This window comes from Oncorhynchus mykiss, unplaced genomic scaffold, assembly GCF_013265735.2.
Source record: "Oncorhynchus mykiss isolate Arlee unplaced genomic scaffold, USDA_OmykA_1.1 un_scaffold_215, whole genome shotgun sequence".
NCBI classification, from domain to species: Eukaryota; Metazoa; Chordata; class Actinopteri; order Salmoniformes; family Salmonidae; genus Oncorhynchus; species Oncorhynchus mykiss.
The window spans coordinates 418,538-438,287 of record NW_023493685.1 but is presented as its reverse complement, the minus strand read 5'-3'; the positions used below and the strand labels follow the sequence as shown (position 1 = coordinate 438,287).

The window sequence follows — 19,750 nt, the reverse complement described above, 5'->3', positions numbered from 1 at the left end:
TGACAGTTTACAGTCTAGGGTTACTCCAAGCAGTTTAGTCATCTCAACCTGCTCAGTTTCCACATGATTTATTACAAGATTTAGTTGAGGTTTAGGGTTTAGTGAGTGTTTGGTTCCAAATACAATGATTTGAATTTTAGGAATATTGTGGGCTAACCTATTCCTTGTCACCCACTCTGAAACTAACTGCAGCTCTTTGTTGAGTGTTGCAGTCATTTCAGTCACTGTAGTAGCTGACTTGTATTGTGTTGAGTCATCCTCATACATAGACAGTCTGGCTTTACTCAAAAATGTAGATTCTTCAAAGTAGCAATAGTTAGCCTTGGTGGCAGCTTTGCACACTCTTCTCTCAACCAGATTCATGAGGTAGTTACCTGGAATGCATTTAAATTAACAGGTGTGCCTTGTTAAAAGTTCATTTGTGAAATGTATTTCCTTCTTAATGAGTTTAAGCCAATCAGTTGTGTTGAGACAAGGTAGGGGAGGTATACAGAAATAATCCCTATTTGGTAAAAGATCAAGTCCATATTATGGCAAGAACAGCTCAAATAAGCAAAAATAAATTACAGCCCATTATTATTTTAAGACATGAAGATCAGTCAATGAGGAACATTTCAAGAACTTTGAAAGTCTCTTCAAGTGCAGTCGCAAAAACCATCAAGTGCAGTCGCAAAAACCATCAAGCGCTTGAAAATGGCCCTCATGAGAACCACCACAGTGAACAGAAGACCCAGAATTAACTCTGCTACAGAGGATAAGTTCATTAGAGTTACCAGCCTCAGAAATTGCAGCCCAAACAAATGCTTCACAGAGTTCAAGTAACAGACAAATCTCAACATCAACTGTTCAGAGAAGAATCAGGCCTTCATGGTCGAATTGCTGCTGAAAAAAAAAAACACTACTAAAGGACACCAATAAGAAGAAGAGACTTGTTTGGGCCAATAATGAATCACGAACAATGGACATTAGACTGGTGGAAATCTGTCCTTTGGTCTGATGAGCCCAAATTTGAGATTTTTGGTTCCAACCACTGTGCCTTTATGAGACGCAGAGTAGGTGAATGGATGATCTTCGCATGTGTGGTTCCCACCGTGAAGCATGGAGGAGGAGGTGTGATGGTGCTTTGCTGGTGACACTGTCTATGATTTATTTAGAATTCAAGGCACACTTAACCAGCATGGCTACCACAGCATTCTGCAGTGATAGGCCATCTCATCTGGTTTGCTTAGTGGGACTATCATTTGTTTTTCAATAGTGCAATGGCCCAAAACACACCACCAGGCTGTGTAAGGGCTCCAAGAAGGAGATTGATTGAGTGCTGCATCAGATGACCTGGCTTCCACAATTACCAGACTTCAACCCAATTGAGATGGTTTGGGATGAGTTGGACCGCAGAGTGAAGGAAAAGCAGCCAACAAGTGCTCAGCATATGTTGGAACTCCTTCAAGACTGTTGGAAAAGCATTCCAGGTAAAGCTGGTTGAGAGAATGCCAAAATGATGCAAAGTTGCCATCAAGGGAAAGGGTGGCTACTTTGAAGAATATAAAATATATTTTGATTTGTTAAACACTTTGTTGGTTACTACATGATTCCATATGTGTTATTTCATAGTTTTGAATGAGTTGGTGTGTCCAAACTTTTGACTGGTACATTTTTTAAAATATATGTTTTCCCCTAACCCTGCCACCCCTCCCCTAATTTAAGTAAACTAATGGACAACACTTAGGCTTCTACTTCCAGTTCATATAGTACATACTATATACATTTTACAGACACAGTATATTTTACATGAGTTATCTTTTGTTTGTTTTTATTCCCATCCTTCAGCTACCCTCAACCCTTCCATCTCTGAACAGAATCACATTTGGATCTATTTGCCATATATGATATTCTATTTGCCATATATTTTTCAAATGTGCTGTGATGTTTCACAAAAAGTTTTGAACCTATATACATTTTACGCAGTACATTTCAAACTGTCCCTTGTAGGGTAAGCATTAGAATAGTCTAAATCGCCTCAATATTTGCAGCCATAGGTGACAATATCTCTCTAGGAGCTGATCCGTCGTCAGTATTGTGGAATCATTCTCTTTCTAATGACGCACTTAGTGAACGTGCTCTCTATGTGGTGTTTTGGGAAACGCATGTGACAACTTTGGCAGTTTTAGGAACAATGCATTGTTCAAATATTCGTAAGCTTATCGGGAAACCGGGCCCTTGTCTGACCCGACCATGACACAATGCCAGAGGCGGCATGATAGCATGTTATAATCAGCTGATTGGTACCTGACGCTGTCAATCAGCTGCTGATGGTCCTCATTGATTAAGATGTCTGGGAGGGCTTCAGCTAGGTTCTCCACGTTCCGCTCGGCTGCGTACTGCTTCAGAACACCAAACAGCTGTTCCTTTATATCTGGCTCATCACCAAGCACCTCCTCCACCTGCAAGAAGAAGATAAACACAACTTCCTGTTGACCTCTGTGGGCTTCTGAGTGTGGAGACCTCCACAGATGGAGACGCAGACAGAGACAGTTGGAAACGGAAACAGACACAGGGGTGGAGACAGATGCAGAGACAGAAGACAAAGATGCAGGCACACACCCCTGCCACCCACACACCTTCTTGTTAAACTCCAGGGCCTTGTGTGCACGGTCCTGCCTGATACTATCCCCGCTCAGTGACACCTCCCTCATACTGTGGCTGAGGCGCTTGATCCTCCGTCTCATACTGAGCACGCCCAGACGCAGTGGGCGTCCCTGTGCCACCTTGATCATGGCCGCCGCCATTTCGTGATGTTTGACGGGGATCCCGTTGACCTCCATGACGTAGTCGCCGACCCGGAGGCCGCTGCGGCCCGCTGGGGAGTTGGGCAGGCAGTCATCCACCAAGAGGGGGCAGTCTCCCACGATGGTGAAGCCGAAACGGCCGTCGGGGCCTGGGTTGATATCCATCTAGGGAACAGTCAGATTAGAATTAGATGTGAAGACAATAAAGTGTCTATTTGATAACTATCTGCATGGAAAGTAACGGAGATTGTTTTGAAAGCACATGTCATTTTGCCCTAGACTTATGTGTTACCCAGCTCACAGTTCCAGATCAGTAGTAGTGATCACACTGAGGCTTAGGTGACATGCAACAACACTGTCACAACCAACTCCTATCTGCCTTTAAAAAATGTCTCAAGTGAAAAACCGAGGTCAAATGTCCACTATCTGCATCACTGAAGCCTAAATGATTTCCCAACTGTTCCAGACCTGTTCTATGCGTGACACCACTCCGATGCTGGGGGGTACAGTCTTCAGAGTCTGTGCCAGGGCCACCAGGGCCTGGGTGCTGAGAGAGGACACCTCCTGGCCCTCGATGTCCACCACCTGGTCCCCAGGCTGCAGGCCCGCCAGGTAGGCACTGCTGCCCTCAATCACAGACAGGATGTAGCTGGGGCCCGCGCCCCCCAGAGTGAACCCAAACTCCTCCGGCCAGTTCTGATTGGTAGCCGGGAGGGTCAGGTCTGGAGAGTAGTCAGGATTGGGTTGGTTACTTAAGCCTGTTATACATAGCCTGGGTGCCAGTCTGTTTCTGCTGTCTTGACAACTCCTCATGGAACATGTTTGACTTGGCAATGACAGCAATGTAGTTGACAAGAGCACAAACAGATCTGGGACCAGGATACTTCTAACACAAACACTGCTATTACCAGGGTCTAGAGTCCATGCCTTTCTCAAATACTATCCCCAAATATACCAGATTACAGACCCAGTCACATGCACGCCTCCTGCTGTGGTAGAATGGTAAAACATCATGGGTCCTTATTTGTTTTTACACCAGTAGGAGGCGTGGCAGGAATTCAGGGACTATAATAAGAATCCAGGTTTCCCCAAATACACTGGTGGAGACCCAGATAAGACCACGGTCAGACCTGCCTCTGGACCAGGGATCCAAAGCAGGGTCTGATAACCTGGGATGACCTGAACACACTGAAGACAGAGCCAGGTAAAACCAGGGTACCTTGATGTATTTGGGGCATAAGAGTGTAGATTATTTTAATAACAATGTCATGCAATGTCACATTATGATACCATTTAAATGGAGACTCAGCGATATGAGCAGCTGTGTGAAGAACCAAAGATACTGGAGAGTGAGTGCCATGCAAGAGGCTGCACTTGTGAGCATGCACACCACAGAGCATCTGCACATGTTCACGAGAGTTTGCGTCACTCTCCTGCAACATGATAGCTGCGTGACAACAACTGCGGAGGAGATTTGCCTCTTGCTTCGCGCTCTTTGATGTTTTGGAAGTCGTCCCGATCTGCTAATGGTACATTTGTATCGCTGAGTCTACCTTTAACTACATTGTAGTCTCTTTTCACAGTTGCTTGTCTCAGAGGTGGAGACAAGTGGCAGTGAAGACACTACTACAATGTAGCTGTACTTGACTGACCTGGGTTGAAATACTTTATCTGGGCTTGATTGAGCTTGCCTGGCACAATGGAACCACTGGAATAGTTGCAAAACTACAAACCTTACCCATCTGGAACCCCAGGCAGGCTAAACCAAACGCTAAAAGTATTTGAACCCAGATCTGGGACTTGAAACTAGTTTAAAAGTCTTACTGATATTCATTGGATTATTCATTGGAGGACAGCCCATTTGTTGACGGAAAGCATCATCTGAATGGGCGAGAGAACCAGAGACTGAAGCGTCACAAGAATGAAATGGGTTGAGAAGGTTTTTCTGCTCTTAAGGGACATCCACAATGGTCGAACACAATGGTATCACTTTTTAACAGACACTATCATACCTCCATAGTATAACGCCCCGCTTGGAGGGTTCGAGAGTGGAACATCAACTATTGGAAAAAACTTGACTTTATTATATAATAGCAATCAATGAGAAATAACCCAATCAATAACAAATATACTTTTATTTTGAAGAGTGAATTTAGTCAATGTTTCGAGAGATCAAATATTAGCACCACATAGTTTTGAGCCCACCTGTCCTCTCCGTCAAGAACAGGTCAAACTGAATACGTTTCCACCATATTGTTTTTACAGATCAACTTGCTTTAAGACCAGTGATCATGATGGACAGAACATGAGCAAATTATGCTGTTTTAGACTGTTGGGACTCAGCCTATGTCTGTCATAGCTTTCTGTTCTGAACTGCTGGCCCTCCCCTGGTCACTGGCCTCATTCTCATACTGCAGTCAGCGGGTGCCACTCAATACTCCACAAAATGGCTTCCTATTCTCGTCTCCTCACACTCATCTGCACTGATCTGAACAGACGCGATAGCTGAAGGCAAAGTGGCAGATCGAGGCCTATCAAAATGACTTGCTTTATCTTGTCAAGTTGTTTCAGATCAGTGCAGTTGAAGGAAAGCTGGATACAAGGAGAGGAAACATCTTTAGATTCTTGAGATGTACCCATTCATTCTCCTCACTCTCTCCTGTACCAGATTGTTAACCTCCTAACACTGAAGTCTACAGCCTCAGCCTTATTCATTTAATAGGCCATATGATGATCCTATGAGGATTAATGTTTAATGAAAAGATTAATAGGTTCCATGACTACAGCAGGCAGTTTATGCAATTTCAATGATTGAAGTGGCAATCTTTCTCTCATTATGAAGGTGTGCATGAAGAGACACACACACACACACACTCTCTCTCTCTCTTTCTTTCACCCTCTGTATCTTTTTCTGTCTGTATCTCTCTCTTTCTGTCTCTATCTTTCTCTCTTAGAAACGGGTGCATGAAGACACACTCACGCACACACACTCTCTCTTTCTCTCTCTCTTTCTCTCACTCAGTACCAATGTGTAAAGGTAGCCTATTGTATGTGGATTTCTTAAAGTGAACAAGAAATGGATGGTCAGATCAGTTTGAGACAATTCAAAGGGGAAAAGCTGGCAACAGTGGCATCATTACATAGTTCTACACTGACTTTGCAGGGAAAATAAAAAAGTGATGGTGTAATGAAAATGTACGAGCCCCGGATTATCTGAATAAAAGTTCAGAACACAGTGAGAACAAGTCGTTCTATATTTCACTTTGTAAGTCTCCATGTATTGTGTCATAAAACAACTAAGTCTAAAGTAATGTGCCAAAATAAATTGGGACATCTAGACCTGTGAGAAAGTACATTGGTTAAATCAAACATTTCTTTCTCTGCTGTACCAGGACACGCAACCCCACCGTCGAGATTAAACTTCCCACGGCCTTCTTCTCTCTTCTCCAAATCTGAAATACTTCTGAAGCCCGCGACCTAGATACACACACACAGCTTTAGTCCTTTTGTTCTCTTCTGTCTCTTCTCCTCCTCTCTTCAGAAGAGAGGGATGAAGCAGATAAGAGGAATAATGAAAATGAATTAAAGACTTACAGAAATCTTTGGAGGCACCGCGAGGTCCAGACTTGCTCTGACGCAGCGAGAAGCGGCCTTTGCGGCTCAGAAACCGCCTCATCTTGACGCTGGTGGTGTCTACTGAGATGTCAAGGTTTGCGAGGACACGTCCAGTCAACGGCCCAAAGTCCCCGTCTCTGGTGCCCAGTCACGCCCTTACCCTCTCTCTGGCTCCTGTACCCAGCTCCAGCTCCAGCACCCCCACCAAGACCTACAACCCAAACCCTCTCAAGAGGTCACATCAGCGTACAAGTAGGCTGATGTCTCCCTTTCACGGATCAAAGAACCAGAGATATGAGGCAAAAGAGGAGAAGGAGGCTGGGAGAGAGAGGAGACGGTCTGTAAGTCAGGCTCCCCATCGCAGGTAAAAATCTGCCGGCCCACAGCCCTAGCTAGCTGCTATCGCGGAGCGCCCATACAAAAACTGGGACACTTTGTCCTCTAATGATTCTTTCGTGAGAAAAGGTAGCGCGAAGCCCCATTTTTCTATAAATACCTCTGCCTCTCTCTCTTTCTCACACTCTCCTCCTACCCTCTCTCGCTCTGGTTCTTTCAGATGGGGCCCTCTCTAAGGGCTGAGGACTGACCCAGAAACAGTGAGGAGAGCCAGCCAGGGACACTTCTCACTGATTAGAGCGTGTCAACCTCAGTGTTGAGGCACTGTAGTCTATAGGCAGTAGGCACACAATGGCTCCTCAAGGTTCATCTAGGAAACTTGAGATTGAGGGAACAGGTTAAAGGTACACACCTTCCAGGTTGCATACCATCCTTACAATCCTGAGGCGAAGAAAAGGAGCAAGGCTGGTAAATGTCTATTATACCTGATGGTAACTTCCAGAACCTTGGCTGAGGATCAGCACGAGAGCAATCCTGGTTCCCTGTTAGACACTGACGTCAAGCTTGCACCCACCCAATCTGGCTACCTGAAAGTGAGACCTGTTCAATTTCAAATCACCCGTTACAGTACTCTTGTAGATCTGAAATGATAGCAATATGGTGATAGCTAAACCTTGCACTGTAATAGGTTATGTGGACCAGCCATCACATTGCCTACACTTATAACCTTTCAGATCTACAGTGTCTAAGAGTAGGGGTGAGGTGTCAGTTTTAAATTTGGCAGTATCCCTCAGTATGAGCCCTGAGGAAACCATGTCCTATTGGTAAGTGTTTACCCCTCCGGGGCTGACTTGACCTCAATGGAATCGTGATCAGTATGTTTCCAGTGGGAGATGCAGGCAGCAGCACTACAGCTGTGGAGTGTCCTCTGTTCTAACAGTGATCATGGCTCATGTGAAACTCTGCCAAATACATCTCTAGAGACGATCATGTTCAACAACATACAGTATGAGGAAACTAATCAGGGAAACAGTGATTGTGATGTTTGAGTAGGTGTGTCTTTGATTGGACACAACGTAAGCAGAGTAAGGTTTAGTTATGAATGGCTGGATCACCATGCCAGTATGTACAATACAACGGGCCAGAATCAATGCTTTGTTTAGTAGAGATGGGGACATCCTCATTAGGTGCCTAAGAATTGACTGTATTTACTTTGCTAGCCACAGGCAGGACAACAAATCCCCCATGGGGGGGACACACAATTATATTTCCTAATTCCACAACCAAAAAGAGCTTGTACAAAATACTTCAAAGGAAACACAATTGCAGAAAAATATACATCAACACACCATTGGCATTACATCATGTGAAAATGCCCTGTTCATCTTACAGTAGAAGACTATGGGGGATTTCGGACTTTGATAAGGAAAAAGCCAAAGACATGATTATACGTTTTGTTTCAGGATTGTTTTATTCATATCAAGTAGCCTGATCCCATTGCATCCATGATAGTTCAAATGACTCTCTCAGAGTAAAGGGCAGCTGTACAAAAAAACCCAGAGGGGTGAAAAGATTTGTTGTCATTCTGACCGTCTTGAGAGAATGCGAGCGAAAGGCATGGGAGTAAAAAGAGTGAATGAGAAAAGTAAAGAGAGAAGAGACAGAAGGCAACAACAACCACGGGCAAGGTGAGCAGCAAGGCTGCTTTGTCCTGAATCTGCCAGGCTGATGAATCCACTCCCGCTCCTCCATCTGGGGCTCACTGAGAGCTGCTGGGTTGCCCACGGCAACTGTAAACACCAGACCCAATCAATCGATCAATAACTGAATCAACCGATCACTTCTCAGCCTGCTTTTCAGTCAGGTATACAGTACACAGGAACCATTCATCCATAACAAGCACATTTTTCACATCCACAGGACAAAAATTCCTTTTAGTCTTCTGCAGAAACTCAATTCTCAAAGATGACAAAGTTGTACTGAAAGTAGCATTTATTCATTCCACGCAAACGTAGCCAGTCAAGTAATAGATCACAGCATTTGGCAGTAGTGAGGCGTCTGTCCGTCTACTGTAAGGGTGATGTGTAATGGAGACACATATCAGCAGTACAGTCCAACAGCATCAGATCACAGTCATATTCACTAGGCAACCAAGAGTAGAAATTGTCTAAAAAGAAATGCTCATTTAGTTTCTTCCGTTGCCAAACGTTTTAATAATGGTATGCCCTAATGAATACAATCCAGAGACTCTCACGAACAATCACTAAAGCATTTTAAGTCTATGGTCAAGCATAACAGAATATTTTATAATTAATCTGTCCAAGGTAAACAACTCCAGTCATTAGGTAGTATAATTGTTTTAATTAAGGGGGGGGGGGGGTATTTTATAAAGTTGACATCTCCTGGTGTAATGTCTAAGTGTAACAGAAACAGTGAACATTCTAAGGCTTTTGAGACTATCAAGGCAAAGGTAAGTACTTGAGCTCCTGTGACCTCGCTATAAGCTTACTGTTCGTACCTTGTGATTGGTTGAGCAGTGTTGACAACCAATGACATTACAGTTAAGTGTACTAAAATGAAGGCAGCTCCACTCCTGTCCAAGTAAAACTTACACTTCAGTCCTCCTTACTTCAGTGACTTAAGACATAATACTCTTCCAATAATTGATTGCAATCCTTACCCAATAGAAATGGACTAATACTGTCAAATAAAATGTCAAACTTTATACAAACAGAATCTTTCAACCTTATACAACGACAGTCCTCATGCAAACTGTCCATAATACAAGCTAACTCCTCAAACATAGACCAATGTTCCCATTCAAAGTCCTGAGTTCTCATAAGAAACTCTTCATAAGACATTCTGTTCTTATAAAAACACACCGTATTCATAACTCATGCAAAGTCCTGAGTTTTCATAAGACACTTCATAACACAAAGAAATCATATAATGACTGTCTGGATCTCCACCTCCTCCGATGACGTAATAACAAACTCCTCCTCCTGCTGCTGTTCCATCACCTCGACCATGTCCTCGCCCCCCGATGTTGTTACCATGGTGACCGTGCCATCGGGCGTTTCCAGTGCGCCGCCTCCTGCCAGAAGGGTTCCGTCGCTGATGGCCGAGGCCAGGGTCATGGCGACCTGCGCGGTCAGGTTCTCAGGCGTTGCTATGGTGATGGTGTCGCCACAGTCGGAGATGGATGTGCCCTCGTCCATGGAGACATTGCGCACAATGATTTGGTGGCCGCCGATGCCACCACGTGATTGGTTGACGATCTGCTGCACCACCTTCATGATGTGGTTGCCCATCTGAAAGGTGGGTAGAGCGGGGTGAGTATTGAGATGCCTTCTTAATGTCTACCTAATAGTTGATTTATCTATGCCAGGGATCATCAACTAGATTCAGCCGCGGCCTGATTTTTTCCTGAGCGGATGGTCGGGGGGCTGAAACGTAGACTGTAAATTGACCACAAAAAGTCCAAACATATGTTTGACTAAAACATAGGTATTTCAAGACCTGCTTATATTTGTATATGATCACGTGGGAATAGTTGGAAACAGATTCCTTAAATTAAAATCACTTGGAGATGGTTTCCTGGTGTTTTTACAGTCTTATGTCCAGCAATGAAAACCTTTAAACAAAATACATTTAGTTAATACATTTTGCGAGGGGCCAAATAAAACCACCCGCCAGTTGGGGAACGAAAATAAGTTTCACTGCAATTTTGAAATGTAGACAGATCAGTTGTTGGATCTTTTTGTGTTATGATGAACTTCACAGGGTGGCGAGGGTCTTATTATTCTGATGACATGATGATCGATGCTTGACAGCCGTTTGACAAATATTCTCTCTCGTATCCATAATAATCTCATCATGTAGACTAGCCTACCTGCAATGTATCTGAGAGCTGTTGGCTAGAGTGCACATGCCAGAGGAGGCATATTTGCTCTTTAACAGTTTTTGGTAGAGTTGAAAATGAGATGAAAACACATTTAACTTTAGATTTTTATTCGGTATATGAAAAAGTAAGCCGAAAAAAATGACGTTTTGAAGGGCCTCCCGGGTGGCGCAGTGGTCTAACGCAGTGCCACCAGAGACTCTGGGTTCGAGCCCAGGCTCTGTCGCAGCTGGCCGCGACTGGGAGGTCCATGGGGCGACGCACAATTGGCCTAGCGGCGTCCGGGTTAGGGAGGGTTTGGCCGGTAGGGATATCTTTGTCTCATCGCGCACTAGCGACTTCTGTGGCGGGCCGGGCACAGTGCACGCTGACCACTTCGCTAGGTGTACGGTATTGCGCTGTGTTAAGAAGCAGTGCGGCTTGGTTGGGTTGTGTTTCGGAGGACGCATGGTTCTCGACCTCTCCCGAGCCCGTACGGGAGTTGTAGCGATGAGAAAACACAGTAACTACTAATAATTGGATACCACAAAATTGGAGAGAAAAAGGGGGTGGAAAAAAAGGACGTGTGCACTGATATCAGCAGCAAGTCAGTTTGGTGGAAACACCGGTGGATAATCTGCAGATTTTATATTTGCATGAAAATCTGTCACCAATTGGATGGAAACGTAGCTTTGGTCGCATGTTAAATATATGTCTATGACCATGCAAACAGTGAACACAATTTATTGGCTCCAGGAGAAATAGGAGAGCAGAGCAGAGCACTGACCTGATTCTGGTTGTCTTGGATGAGAGTCACCTCCTCGCCCTGCCCCTCCTCCTCCTCCTCCTCCTCCACTCCTGGGGCCTGTGGAGAAGAGACAGGACACGTGAACTACAGAACCTTCCATACATACTGACAGCATCATTTATGAATGTGATGATGCATCTAATTTCTGTGAGAAAAACAGATGAATATTCTATTAACAACTGTGTTTACATCAGCACCTTGTCTGTGTTGGTGCCTAAAGCTCTGCCAGGTCAAGTTGAAACATTCAGTGAATTCAGCAAAAAGTCTGGATATATTACTTTCACATTTTCGGCAGTGTGAAATGGGTAATAGATCCATAAGGAGAATAACCCCCCCGCCCATCTATGAATGGTCTCACCCTAATGATGTATTCCTGGGTGTCAGCCACCACAGAGGAGAACTCCACCAGCACAGCGTGGGGGTCGTCTGACATGATGGCTGCTGTGGCCAGGCTGTCTGCAGAAACCTGCTCCTCTGAGACCAGCATGCCTTCCTCCCCAGACCCCTCCTTCTGGCCAGCATAACAGCCACCTGGACACACAAACACATCAATGTAATCCTGTGTAGTGCTATTTGGCTCTTTGCTTGTGTGTCAATTGTGGAATTGATAACATGTATAGGCTAATATGGAAAATCGATTACTTCATCAATTAAAAATCAGGGCCATTGTCAGCCTATCCAAAGTAATGTACGTCGGGAGTACACGCATAAAGAATAGTAACACTAATATCACTGATAAGATCAATGCCAGATACATCAGATTCTATGAATCTGACATTGATCTGAATAATATACATGACCCAGGAGACAAGTGTTAATCATCCTGACCTTTGGCACGTAAATGGCGGTTGAGGGTGCCATGCTCAGCGAAGCCCCGCCCACACTTGTGACACTTGAAGGGCTTCTCTCCGGTGTGATGGCGGATGTGGCGCACTAGAGAGCCCTTCTCCCTGAAGCCCCGCGAGCAGAACTGGCACACGTATGGTTTCTCCTGGGCGTGCGTCCGCTGGTGCACCTGCAAGGCATTCTGGGACAAAAGGGGAGGGGGGGGGAAAATGATTAATTAATCGACATTTGTTAGTCAACCAATTCACTTCTGACATGCGCGAAAAATGACTGAGATAACCGTTCAAACGAAGAGGCACCCCGAAACTTGACTTAACATTAGCAGACTCCTGCCATTTAAGAGACTAAATAAAACGTACGAATTCAACAACGTTCAGTCGGAATATTTTGCATGCTCACGGCTTACCTTGGTTGAAATAAAAGTTGAGTATGAACAAACCTTGGTCTTGTATCCCTTGTCACAGCTGTTGCAGTTGTACGGCCGTTCCTCCGAGTGGGCCCTCATGTGTTCCCGGACGTGTCCGATGGTCTTGTACAGCTTGCCGCACTCACCACACTTGTACCGCCTCTCACTCAGGTGGACCTCCATGTGCTTCTTCAACAGGTAGCCTGTCAGGAACTCTTTCTGACACATCACACACTTGAAGGGCTTGCAGCCTGCAGAGAACACACAGATGAGCTACTGTAGGTCGTGTTCATTAGTGAACGCAACAGGTAGTCCCTCCCCTTCAGACCGGTTTCCTTGGAGACTAATGAACACGACCCAGGGAGAGAGAGAGACACTGGGGAGATTTGAGAAAATGTAATAAACATGGAATACATGATATAGACAGACGTATCTGATTTTGAAACCTTGGCGGAATCCTCTTACCACCCCAATCATTAGATATCAATGGATCACCTATGGTGTGTGTTGACTAATGATGTAAAGAAACAACGTGTTATGCTGAGACTATCGTTAAAGGAAATCATTAAAAAGAAATGGAGACAGTGGTCTTACCGAGGTGACCTTTGACATGGAAGCGGAGGTAGTTGAGCGCCTTAAAGGAGCGACTGCAGTGAGGACACTTGTGACTTTTAGACGGCGGCAGATCCTCCTGCTTGTCAGATATGTCCTACATGGCAGGGCAAGGGACATACACCATGTTTATCAACCTCCTGCTGTAGGTGAGAGTATACACCATGTTTATCAACCTCCTGCTGTAGGTGAGAGTATACACCATGTTTATCAACCTCCTGCTGTAGGTGAGAGTATACACCATGTTTATCAACCTCCTGCTGTAGGTGAGAGTATACACCATGTTTATCAACCTCCTGCTGTAGGTGAGAGTATACACCATGTTTATCAACCTCCTGCTGTAGGTGAGAGTATACACCATGTTTATCAACCTCCTGCTGTAGGTGAGAGTATACACCATGTTTATCAACCTCCTGCTGTAGGTGAGAGTATACACCATGTTTATCAACCTCCTGCTGTAGGTGAGAGTATACACCATGTTTATCAACCTCCTGCTGTAGGTGAGAGTATACACCATGTTTATCAACCTCCTGCTGTAGGTGAGAGTATACACCATGTTTATCAACCTCCTGCTGTAGGTGAGAGTATACATCATGTTTATCAACCTCCTGCTGTAGGTGAGAGTATACACCATGTTTATCAACCTCCTGCTGTAGGTGAGAGTATACACCATGTTTATCAACCTCCTGCTGTAGGTGAGAGTATACACCATGTTTATCAACCTCCTGCTGTAGGTGAGAGAATACATCATGTTTATCAACCTCCTGCTGTAGGTGAGAGTATACACCATGTTTATCAACCTCCTGCTGTAGGTGAGAGTATACACCATGTTTATCAACCTCCTGCTGTAGGTGAGAGTATACACCATGTTTATCATTCCCCATTGACTAACTCACCACCATCTCCTCAGCCTCCATCTCCACACACTCCTCCATCACCTGGATCTCTGTCATCCTGCCCTCCATGTCCCTGACCTGCAGGACCTCTTTAGGCATCCCGTCCAGTGCCTGCTCCTCGGCCTCCTCCACCTCCTCAGTGACTGCCTCCAGGGCGATGCCAGAGTTGATGATGGCCTGGCAGATGAGGTTGTCCCCCTCGGCCACCAGGGCATCTGCCTGAGCCTGGTCCAATATAACCTAGGGATGGGGAACCAGACAAGAAAAGTGGGTCCAACGTGGCCCTAGGAAAAATGTGTAACATCCAAAGAGGTTATATTAAACATCAGAGATTTGAGATACAAAGGAAATGCTTGAGGGTGGGTTTCTCTATTTTCTTTCATCTGCACTGATGTGATAGAAATGGACAGGCATTCACAACATGGCCTTCACCTATCCTGTGATTTCAGATCACTACAAATTAACAGGTGTGAGAGGAGACGAGTAAGACATTTTACAGTACTGGAATGCATCCAGATCTCCACACACCTGCTGTTCCTGCCCTTCTCCCTCTACCTCCATGTGGAAGTGGACCTCGTGGATGACTTCCTGTCCTCCGCTGTCAGTCTCCACCACGCTGACCACTGCCGCCTGTGCTTCCTCTTCCTCCTGCTGCTCCACTTCCTGCTGAGCAGCCAATGAGGCGGCCTCTGCCTCTACTCCTGAAATACAAACATGACACCATCAATACCTATATATTACCCTGTCCAGCTACTTATCTACCGATAGATCCATATATTTAATCTTTCTATCCATATATTTATCTTTCCATATAGTAATCTCCCTCTTTCCATATAAACAGAAGTACACTACCGGTCACTACGGTTAAGTTTTAGAACACCTACTCATTCAAGGGTTTTTCTTTATTTTTTACTATTTTCTACATTGTAGAATAATAGTGAAGACATCAAAGCTATGCAATAACACATATGGACTCATTTAGTAACTAAAAAAAAGTGTTAAACAAATCAAAATCTATTTTACATTTGAGATTCTTGAGGTTCATGCGGTAGTCACCTGGAATGCATTTCATTTAACAGGTGTGCCTGTTAATTTGTGGAATTTCTTTCCTTCTTAATGCGTTTGAGCCAATCAGTTGTGTTGTGACAAGGTAGGGGGTATACAGAAGATAGTCCTATTTTGTAAAAGACCAAATCCATATTATGGCAAGAACAGCTCAAATTAGCAAAGAAAAAGTAATGGACTGTCATTTAAGACATGAAGATCAGTCAAGGCAGAACATTTCAAGGACTTTGAAAGTTTCAAGTGCAGTCACAAAAACCATCAAGCGCTATGATTAAACTGGCTCTCATGAGGACCACCACAGGAATGGAAGACCCAAAGTCTAATGCAGAGGATAACTTCATTAGTTACCAGCCTCAAAAATTGCAGCCCAAATAAATGCTTCACAGAGTTCAAGTAACAGACATCTCAACATCAACTGTTCAGAAGAGTGTGTGAATCAGGCCTTCATGGTCAAATTGCTGCAAATAAACCACTACTAAATGACACCAATAAGAAGAAGAGACTTGCTTGGGCCAAGAAATACAAGTAATAAGACCAGTGGAAATATATCCTTTGGTCTGGAGTCCAAATTGAGATGCGATGTGGGTGAACGGATGATCTCTGCATGTGTATTTCCCACAGTGAAGCATGGAGGTGGTGTTGTGGTGTGGGGGTGCTTTGCTGGTGACACTGTCAGTGATTTATTTAGAATAAGGCACACTTAACCAGCATGGCTACCACAGCATTATGCAGCGATACGCCATCCCATCTGGTTTGGGCTTAGTGGGATGATCATTTGTCCTGTTCAACAGGACACCTCCAGGCTGTGTAAGGGCTATTTTACCAAGAAGGAGAGTGATGGAGTGGTGCATCAGATGACCTGGCCTCCACAATCCCCCGACCTCAACCAAGTTGAGATGGTTTGGGATGAGCCGGACCGCAGAGTGAAGGAAATGCAGCCAACAACTGCTCAGCAGACTGTTGGAAAAGCATGCCAGGTGAAGCTGGTTGAGAGAATGCCAAGAGTGTGCAAAGATGCCATCAAGGCAAAGGGTGGCTATTCTGAAGAATGTCAAATATATTTTGATTTGTTAACACTTTTTTAGTTACTACATGATTACATATATGTGTTATGTCATAGTTTTGATGTCTTAATATTATTCTACAACATAGAAAATAGTACAAATAAAGAAAAACCCTTGAATGAGTAGTTGTTCTAAAACTTTTGACTGGTAGTGCACGTGGAAACCCCTTCAAATTAGCGGATACGCCTATTTCAGCCACACCTGTTGCTTACGGGTGTATAAAATCGAGCTTACAGCCATCCAAACTCCATAGACAAACATTGGCAGTTGAATGGCCTTACTGAAGAGCTCAGTGACTTTCAACGTGGCAGGTCAGTGACTTTTCAAATCAGTTCATCAAATTTCTGCCCTGCTAGAGCTGCCCCGGTTAACTGTAAGTGCTGTTATTGTGAAGTACAAACGTCTAGGCGCAACAACGGCTCAGCCGCGAAGTGGTAGGTCACAAGCTCACAGAACGGGACTGCCGAGTGCTGAAGCTCGTAAAAATCACCTATCCTCAGTTGCAATCCTCACTATAGAGTTCCAAACTGCTTCTGAAAGCAATGTCAGCACAATAACTGTTCATGAGTGTGTAACAGTATAACTTTAGACCATCCCCTCGCCCATACCCGGGCGCGAACCAGGGACCCTCTGCACACATCAACAACTGACACCAACGAAGCATCGTTACCCATCGCTCCACAAAAGCCGCGGCCCTTGCAGAGCAAGGGGAACCACTACTTCAAGGTCTCAGAGTAGGTGACGTCACCGATTGAAACGCTATTTAGCGCGCACCACCGCTAACTAAGCTAGCCATTTCATATCCGTTACAAGTGCTTCATGAAATGGGTTTCCATGGCCGAGCAGCAGCACACAAGCCTAAGATCACCATACACAATGCCAAGCATCGGCTGGAGTGGTGTAAAGCAGTGTAAACACGTTCTCTGGAGTGATGAATCACGTTACACCATCTGGCAGTCTGATGGAAGAATCCGGGTTTGGCGGATACCAGGAGAACACTACCTGTCTGAATGCATAGTGCCAAGTTTGTTGGAGGAGGAATAATGGACTGGGGCTATTTTCATGGTTTGGGCTTGGTCCCTTAGTTCCAGTGAAGGGAAATCTTAACTCTACAATGACATTCTAGATGATTCTATGCTTCCAACTTTGCGGCAAAAGTTTGGGGAAGGCCCTTTCATGTTTCAGTATGACAATGCCCCCGTGCACAAAGAGAGGTCCCCCACAGCAATGTTCCGACATCTAGTGAAAGCCTTCCCAGAAGATTGGAGGCTGTTATAGCAGAAAAAGGGAAACCAACTCCATATTAACGCCCATGATTTTGAAATGAGATGTTCGACAAGCAGGTGTCCACATCATTTCAGTCATGTGGTGTATGTATCCTACCATCTATCCATATATCTATCCATGCATGCATGCATGATCCCTCAATCTTTTGACAGACTGCTACCTTTCTGCTGTCCGTCCTTGCTGACGAGGATCTCCTTGTACTGGTTGAATCGGATCTTCTCAGTGCATGGGGTGATGGACTTGAGATGCCTGGTCAGAGCCCCTGACTCCCTGAAGGAGAGTCCACACAGGTTACAGTGGTACGGGCGCTCGTCTGGGGGAAGAAAGGGAGAGAGACTGTTGATGGAGATAGGAAACGAAGCTGCATGTCACATGCAGCAAAATCTCATTCTGAGCCCCCCCCTTCCAGTCCACTGTACCTGTGTGACGGCGGTTGTGACGAATCAGTGAGCCTTTGGTGCGGAAGGCACTCCCACAGAGCTCGCAGGGGAAATTCTTATTCTCACTGTGGGTGATCATATGGGTTCTCAGGATGTTTGTCTAGAAAAAAGGTAGACAGAAAAATAGGTTTGTTTGATTGAGCATAAACAAGGGAAGAACAAAATCGCTGATAGTCATGATTTCAAAACTTTCTTCCAGACTAGACAAGGTAGTGACAATCTGTACAGGTTCATTCTCAGATCTATATCAACAGGAAGCACAGGTGCAGTACAACTCACCGTTTTGAATGTCTTCTCACATGTTTGGCAAATGTAGCGTCCATCTTTGTTGACCCTGTAGACTGGCTTGTCTGCACCGTCAGGGCTGTGGGCCTCGGTCCCCTCTGTTTGGACAGTTGCCTTCCCTGTGCCACCCCTCTTCCTGCGACTTCGAGAGGAGTGGCCTTCAACTTCTACCTCACCTGAGAGAACTTAAGGCTGGTTAATTCAGTCCCCTCAAATAATTTAACCCATTAACCCATTTCAACTGAGCATGAAAGTCAAAACAGGAGGAAATTGGTTTCTGACAGAATATAAAGTCTTTGCCATGAGAAGAAACCATAAATCAATCAAATAATGTCTTATCAGTTACGGACAGATGATACTGGAGGGTGCCAGAGTGCAAAAAGGCAAGGAACATTGACTGACCGTTGTTGTTGGACTTGTCTGGTTCATCTGAAGACAGTCCACTTCCGTCCATTCTTGTCAAGGTAGCAGAGGTTCCATCTGGGGCAAACACCTGACCAAACACAAACTTTTTGACATATCACCCCATTCATTTATGAATTCTACAATGACAACCGAGTAGGCACCGGGTGTACAATTGCCCGGGCAAGCCTACCTCTTGGTTGTCATCTCGGGGTTTATTGACGGGCACCTGGGGTTCCTGTGCCCGCGTGCAGTTCTGCTGAAGCTTGTGCTGGATGAATGCCTCCAGCGTACAAAACTCGGACTGGCAGCGTCCGCACTTGTGGACATCTTCATCTGCAAGTGAAATGCGTGAAAAACATGCGTACAGTCAAGAACAACACACTTAAAAATAAATTGTAAAACGTTCAATGTTGTTGTTGACTGGCTAGCTAATTAATTGACACATGCAAGTGATTGGACATTGACATAGCGAAGTTAGCTAGCTACTGTAGCATGTGCAGCCGCCAGCTAACTTAGCTAATGTTAGCATATTTAGCAAGCCTAGCTGGCTGGCAAGGCTAAAACCGATAAGTGTAAAGTTAAACTACAATCCGAGGATGCTAACTAACTAAATCTGACCAGCGCGACCTACACTAGTTGGCTAGCTAGGTGGATAGATAGATAGCATTGACCCGATACAGCGCAAGCTAGAGTGCACCGACCTTATTTTGTCGCCTACCAAGTAAGCTAGCTAGCAGCTAAATAAATTGAATCAATTGGAGTGGGCCTACATATACGACAATAAAAATATATGACTTTTTTTGCACGTAAACTGTCTTTACCTTCATCTCCGAGAGTTGTTTGAATTGTGACGATGTTGTTGCCGTGATCCGTTTGCTCGCTCACTGTTTCTGCCGTATTATTATTTTCTACATTCATGTCGTTTGAGTTCTCCGTCTCTGTCGCAACGCTACTCGAGAGAAAACATGGCGGATTTACGACCTCGTAGTCATAACAACAAAGGTGCAATAAGAGGGAAG

At 44.8% G+C, this 19,750-nt stretch overlaps 2 protein-coding genes across 5 annotated transcripts in view; both read right to left on the bottom strand.

Moving 5' to 3' along the window:
- The window catches only part of grid2ipa (glutamate receptor, ionotropic, delta 2 (Grid2) interacting protein, a), a 56,056-nt gene extending 52,045 nt beyond the window's left edge, over positions 1 to 4,011 (bottom strand). For 2 of the 3 annotated variants that reach the window (XM_036972974.1, XM_036972973.1), the window contains exons 1-3: positions 3,255 to 4,011; positions 2,619 to 2,951; positions 2,287 to 2,441 (exon numbers count right to left, since the gene is read on the bottom strand). In XM_036972974.1, the coding sequence (XP_036828869.1) occupies positions 2,287 to 2,441; positions 2,619 to 2,951; positions 3,255 to 3,599 (833 nt within the window). In that variant the 5' untranslated portion in view covers positions 3,600 to 4,011. The remainder of the gene's footprint in view (positions 1 to 2,286; positions 2,442 to 2,618; positions 2,952 to 3,254) is intronic. The other variant, XM_036972972.1, reaches the window with a different exon arrangement.
- Positions 4,012 to 8,711: 4,700 nt separating this feature from the next.
- Positions 8,712 to 19,723, bottom strand: LOC110486828 (transcription factor E4F1). 2 transcript variants are annotated; one of them, XM_036972963.1, is made up of 14 exons: positions 19,553 to 19,723; positions 18,922 to 19,064; positions 18,729 to 18,819; positions 18,321 to 18,511; positions 18,021 to 18,141; positions 17,762 to 17,914; positions 14,714 to 14,886; positions 14,186 to 14,425; positions 13,272 to 13,386; positions 12,711 to 12,928; positions 12,254 to 12,452; positions 11,784 to 11,956; positions 11,405 to 11,482; positions 8,712 to 10,048 (listed from the first exon to the last, which is right to left on the bottom strand). In XM_036972963.1, exons 1-14 carry the CDS (start codon positions 19,647 to 19,649, stop codon positions 9,680 to 9,682), a joined length of 2,361 nt encoding a protein of 786 aa, XP_036828858.1. In that variant the 5' UTR covers positions 19,650 to 19,723; the 3' UTR covers positions 8,712 to 9,679. The 2 variants fall into 2 exon arrangements, with proteins under 2 accessions (XP_036828858.1, XP_036828859.1); XM_036972964.1 differs by having other exon boundaries at positions 18,321 to 18,502; positions 19,553 to 19,722.
- Positions 19,724 to 19,750: the final 27 nt, after the last annotated feature.

Bases quoted from the DNA above. Each gene is read 5' to 3' on its own strand.
- LOC110486828 (XM_036972963.1), bottom strand. From the start codon at position 19,649: ATGAATGTAGAAAATAATAATACGGCAGAAACAGTGAGCGAGCAAACG. The intron at 14,426-14,713 runs GTGTGTGGAGAT...CCCCATCCCTAG, and splicing joins GAGAAGGGCAGGAACAGCAG to GTTATATTGGACCAGGCTCA. The intron at 13,387-14,185 runs GTGAGTTAGTCA...CCTGCCATGTAG, and splicing joins TGGAGGCTGAGGAGATGGTG to GACATATCTGACAAGCAGGA.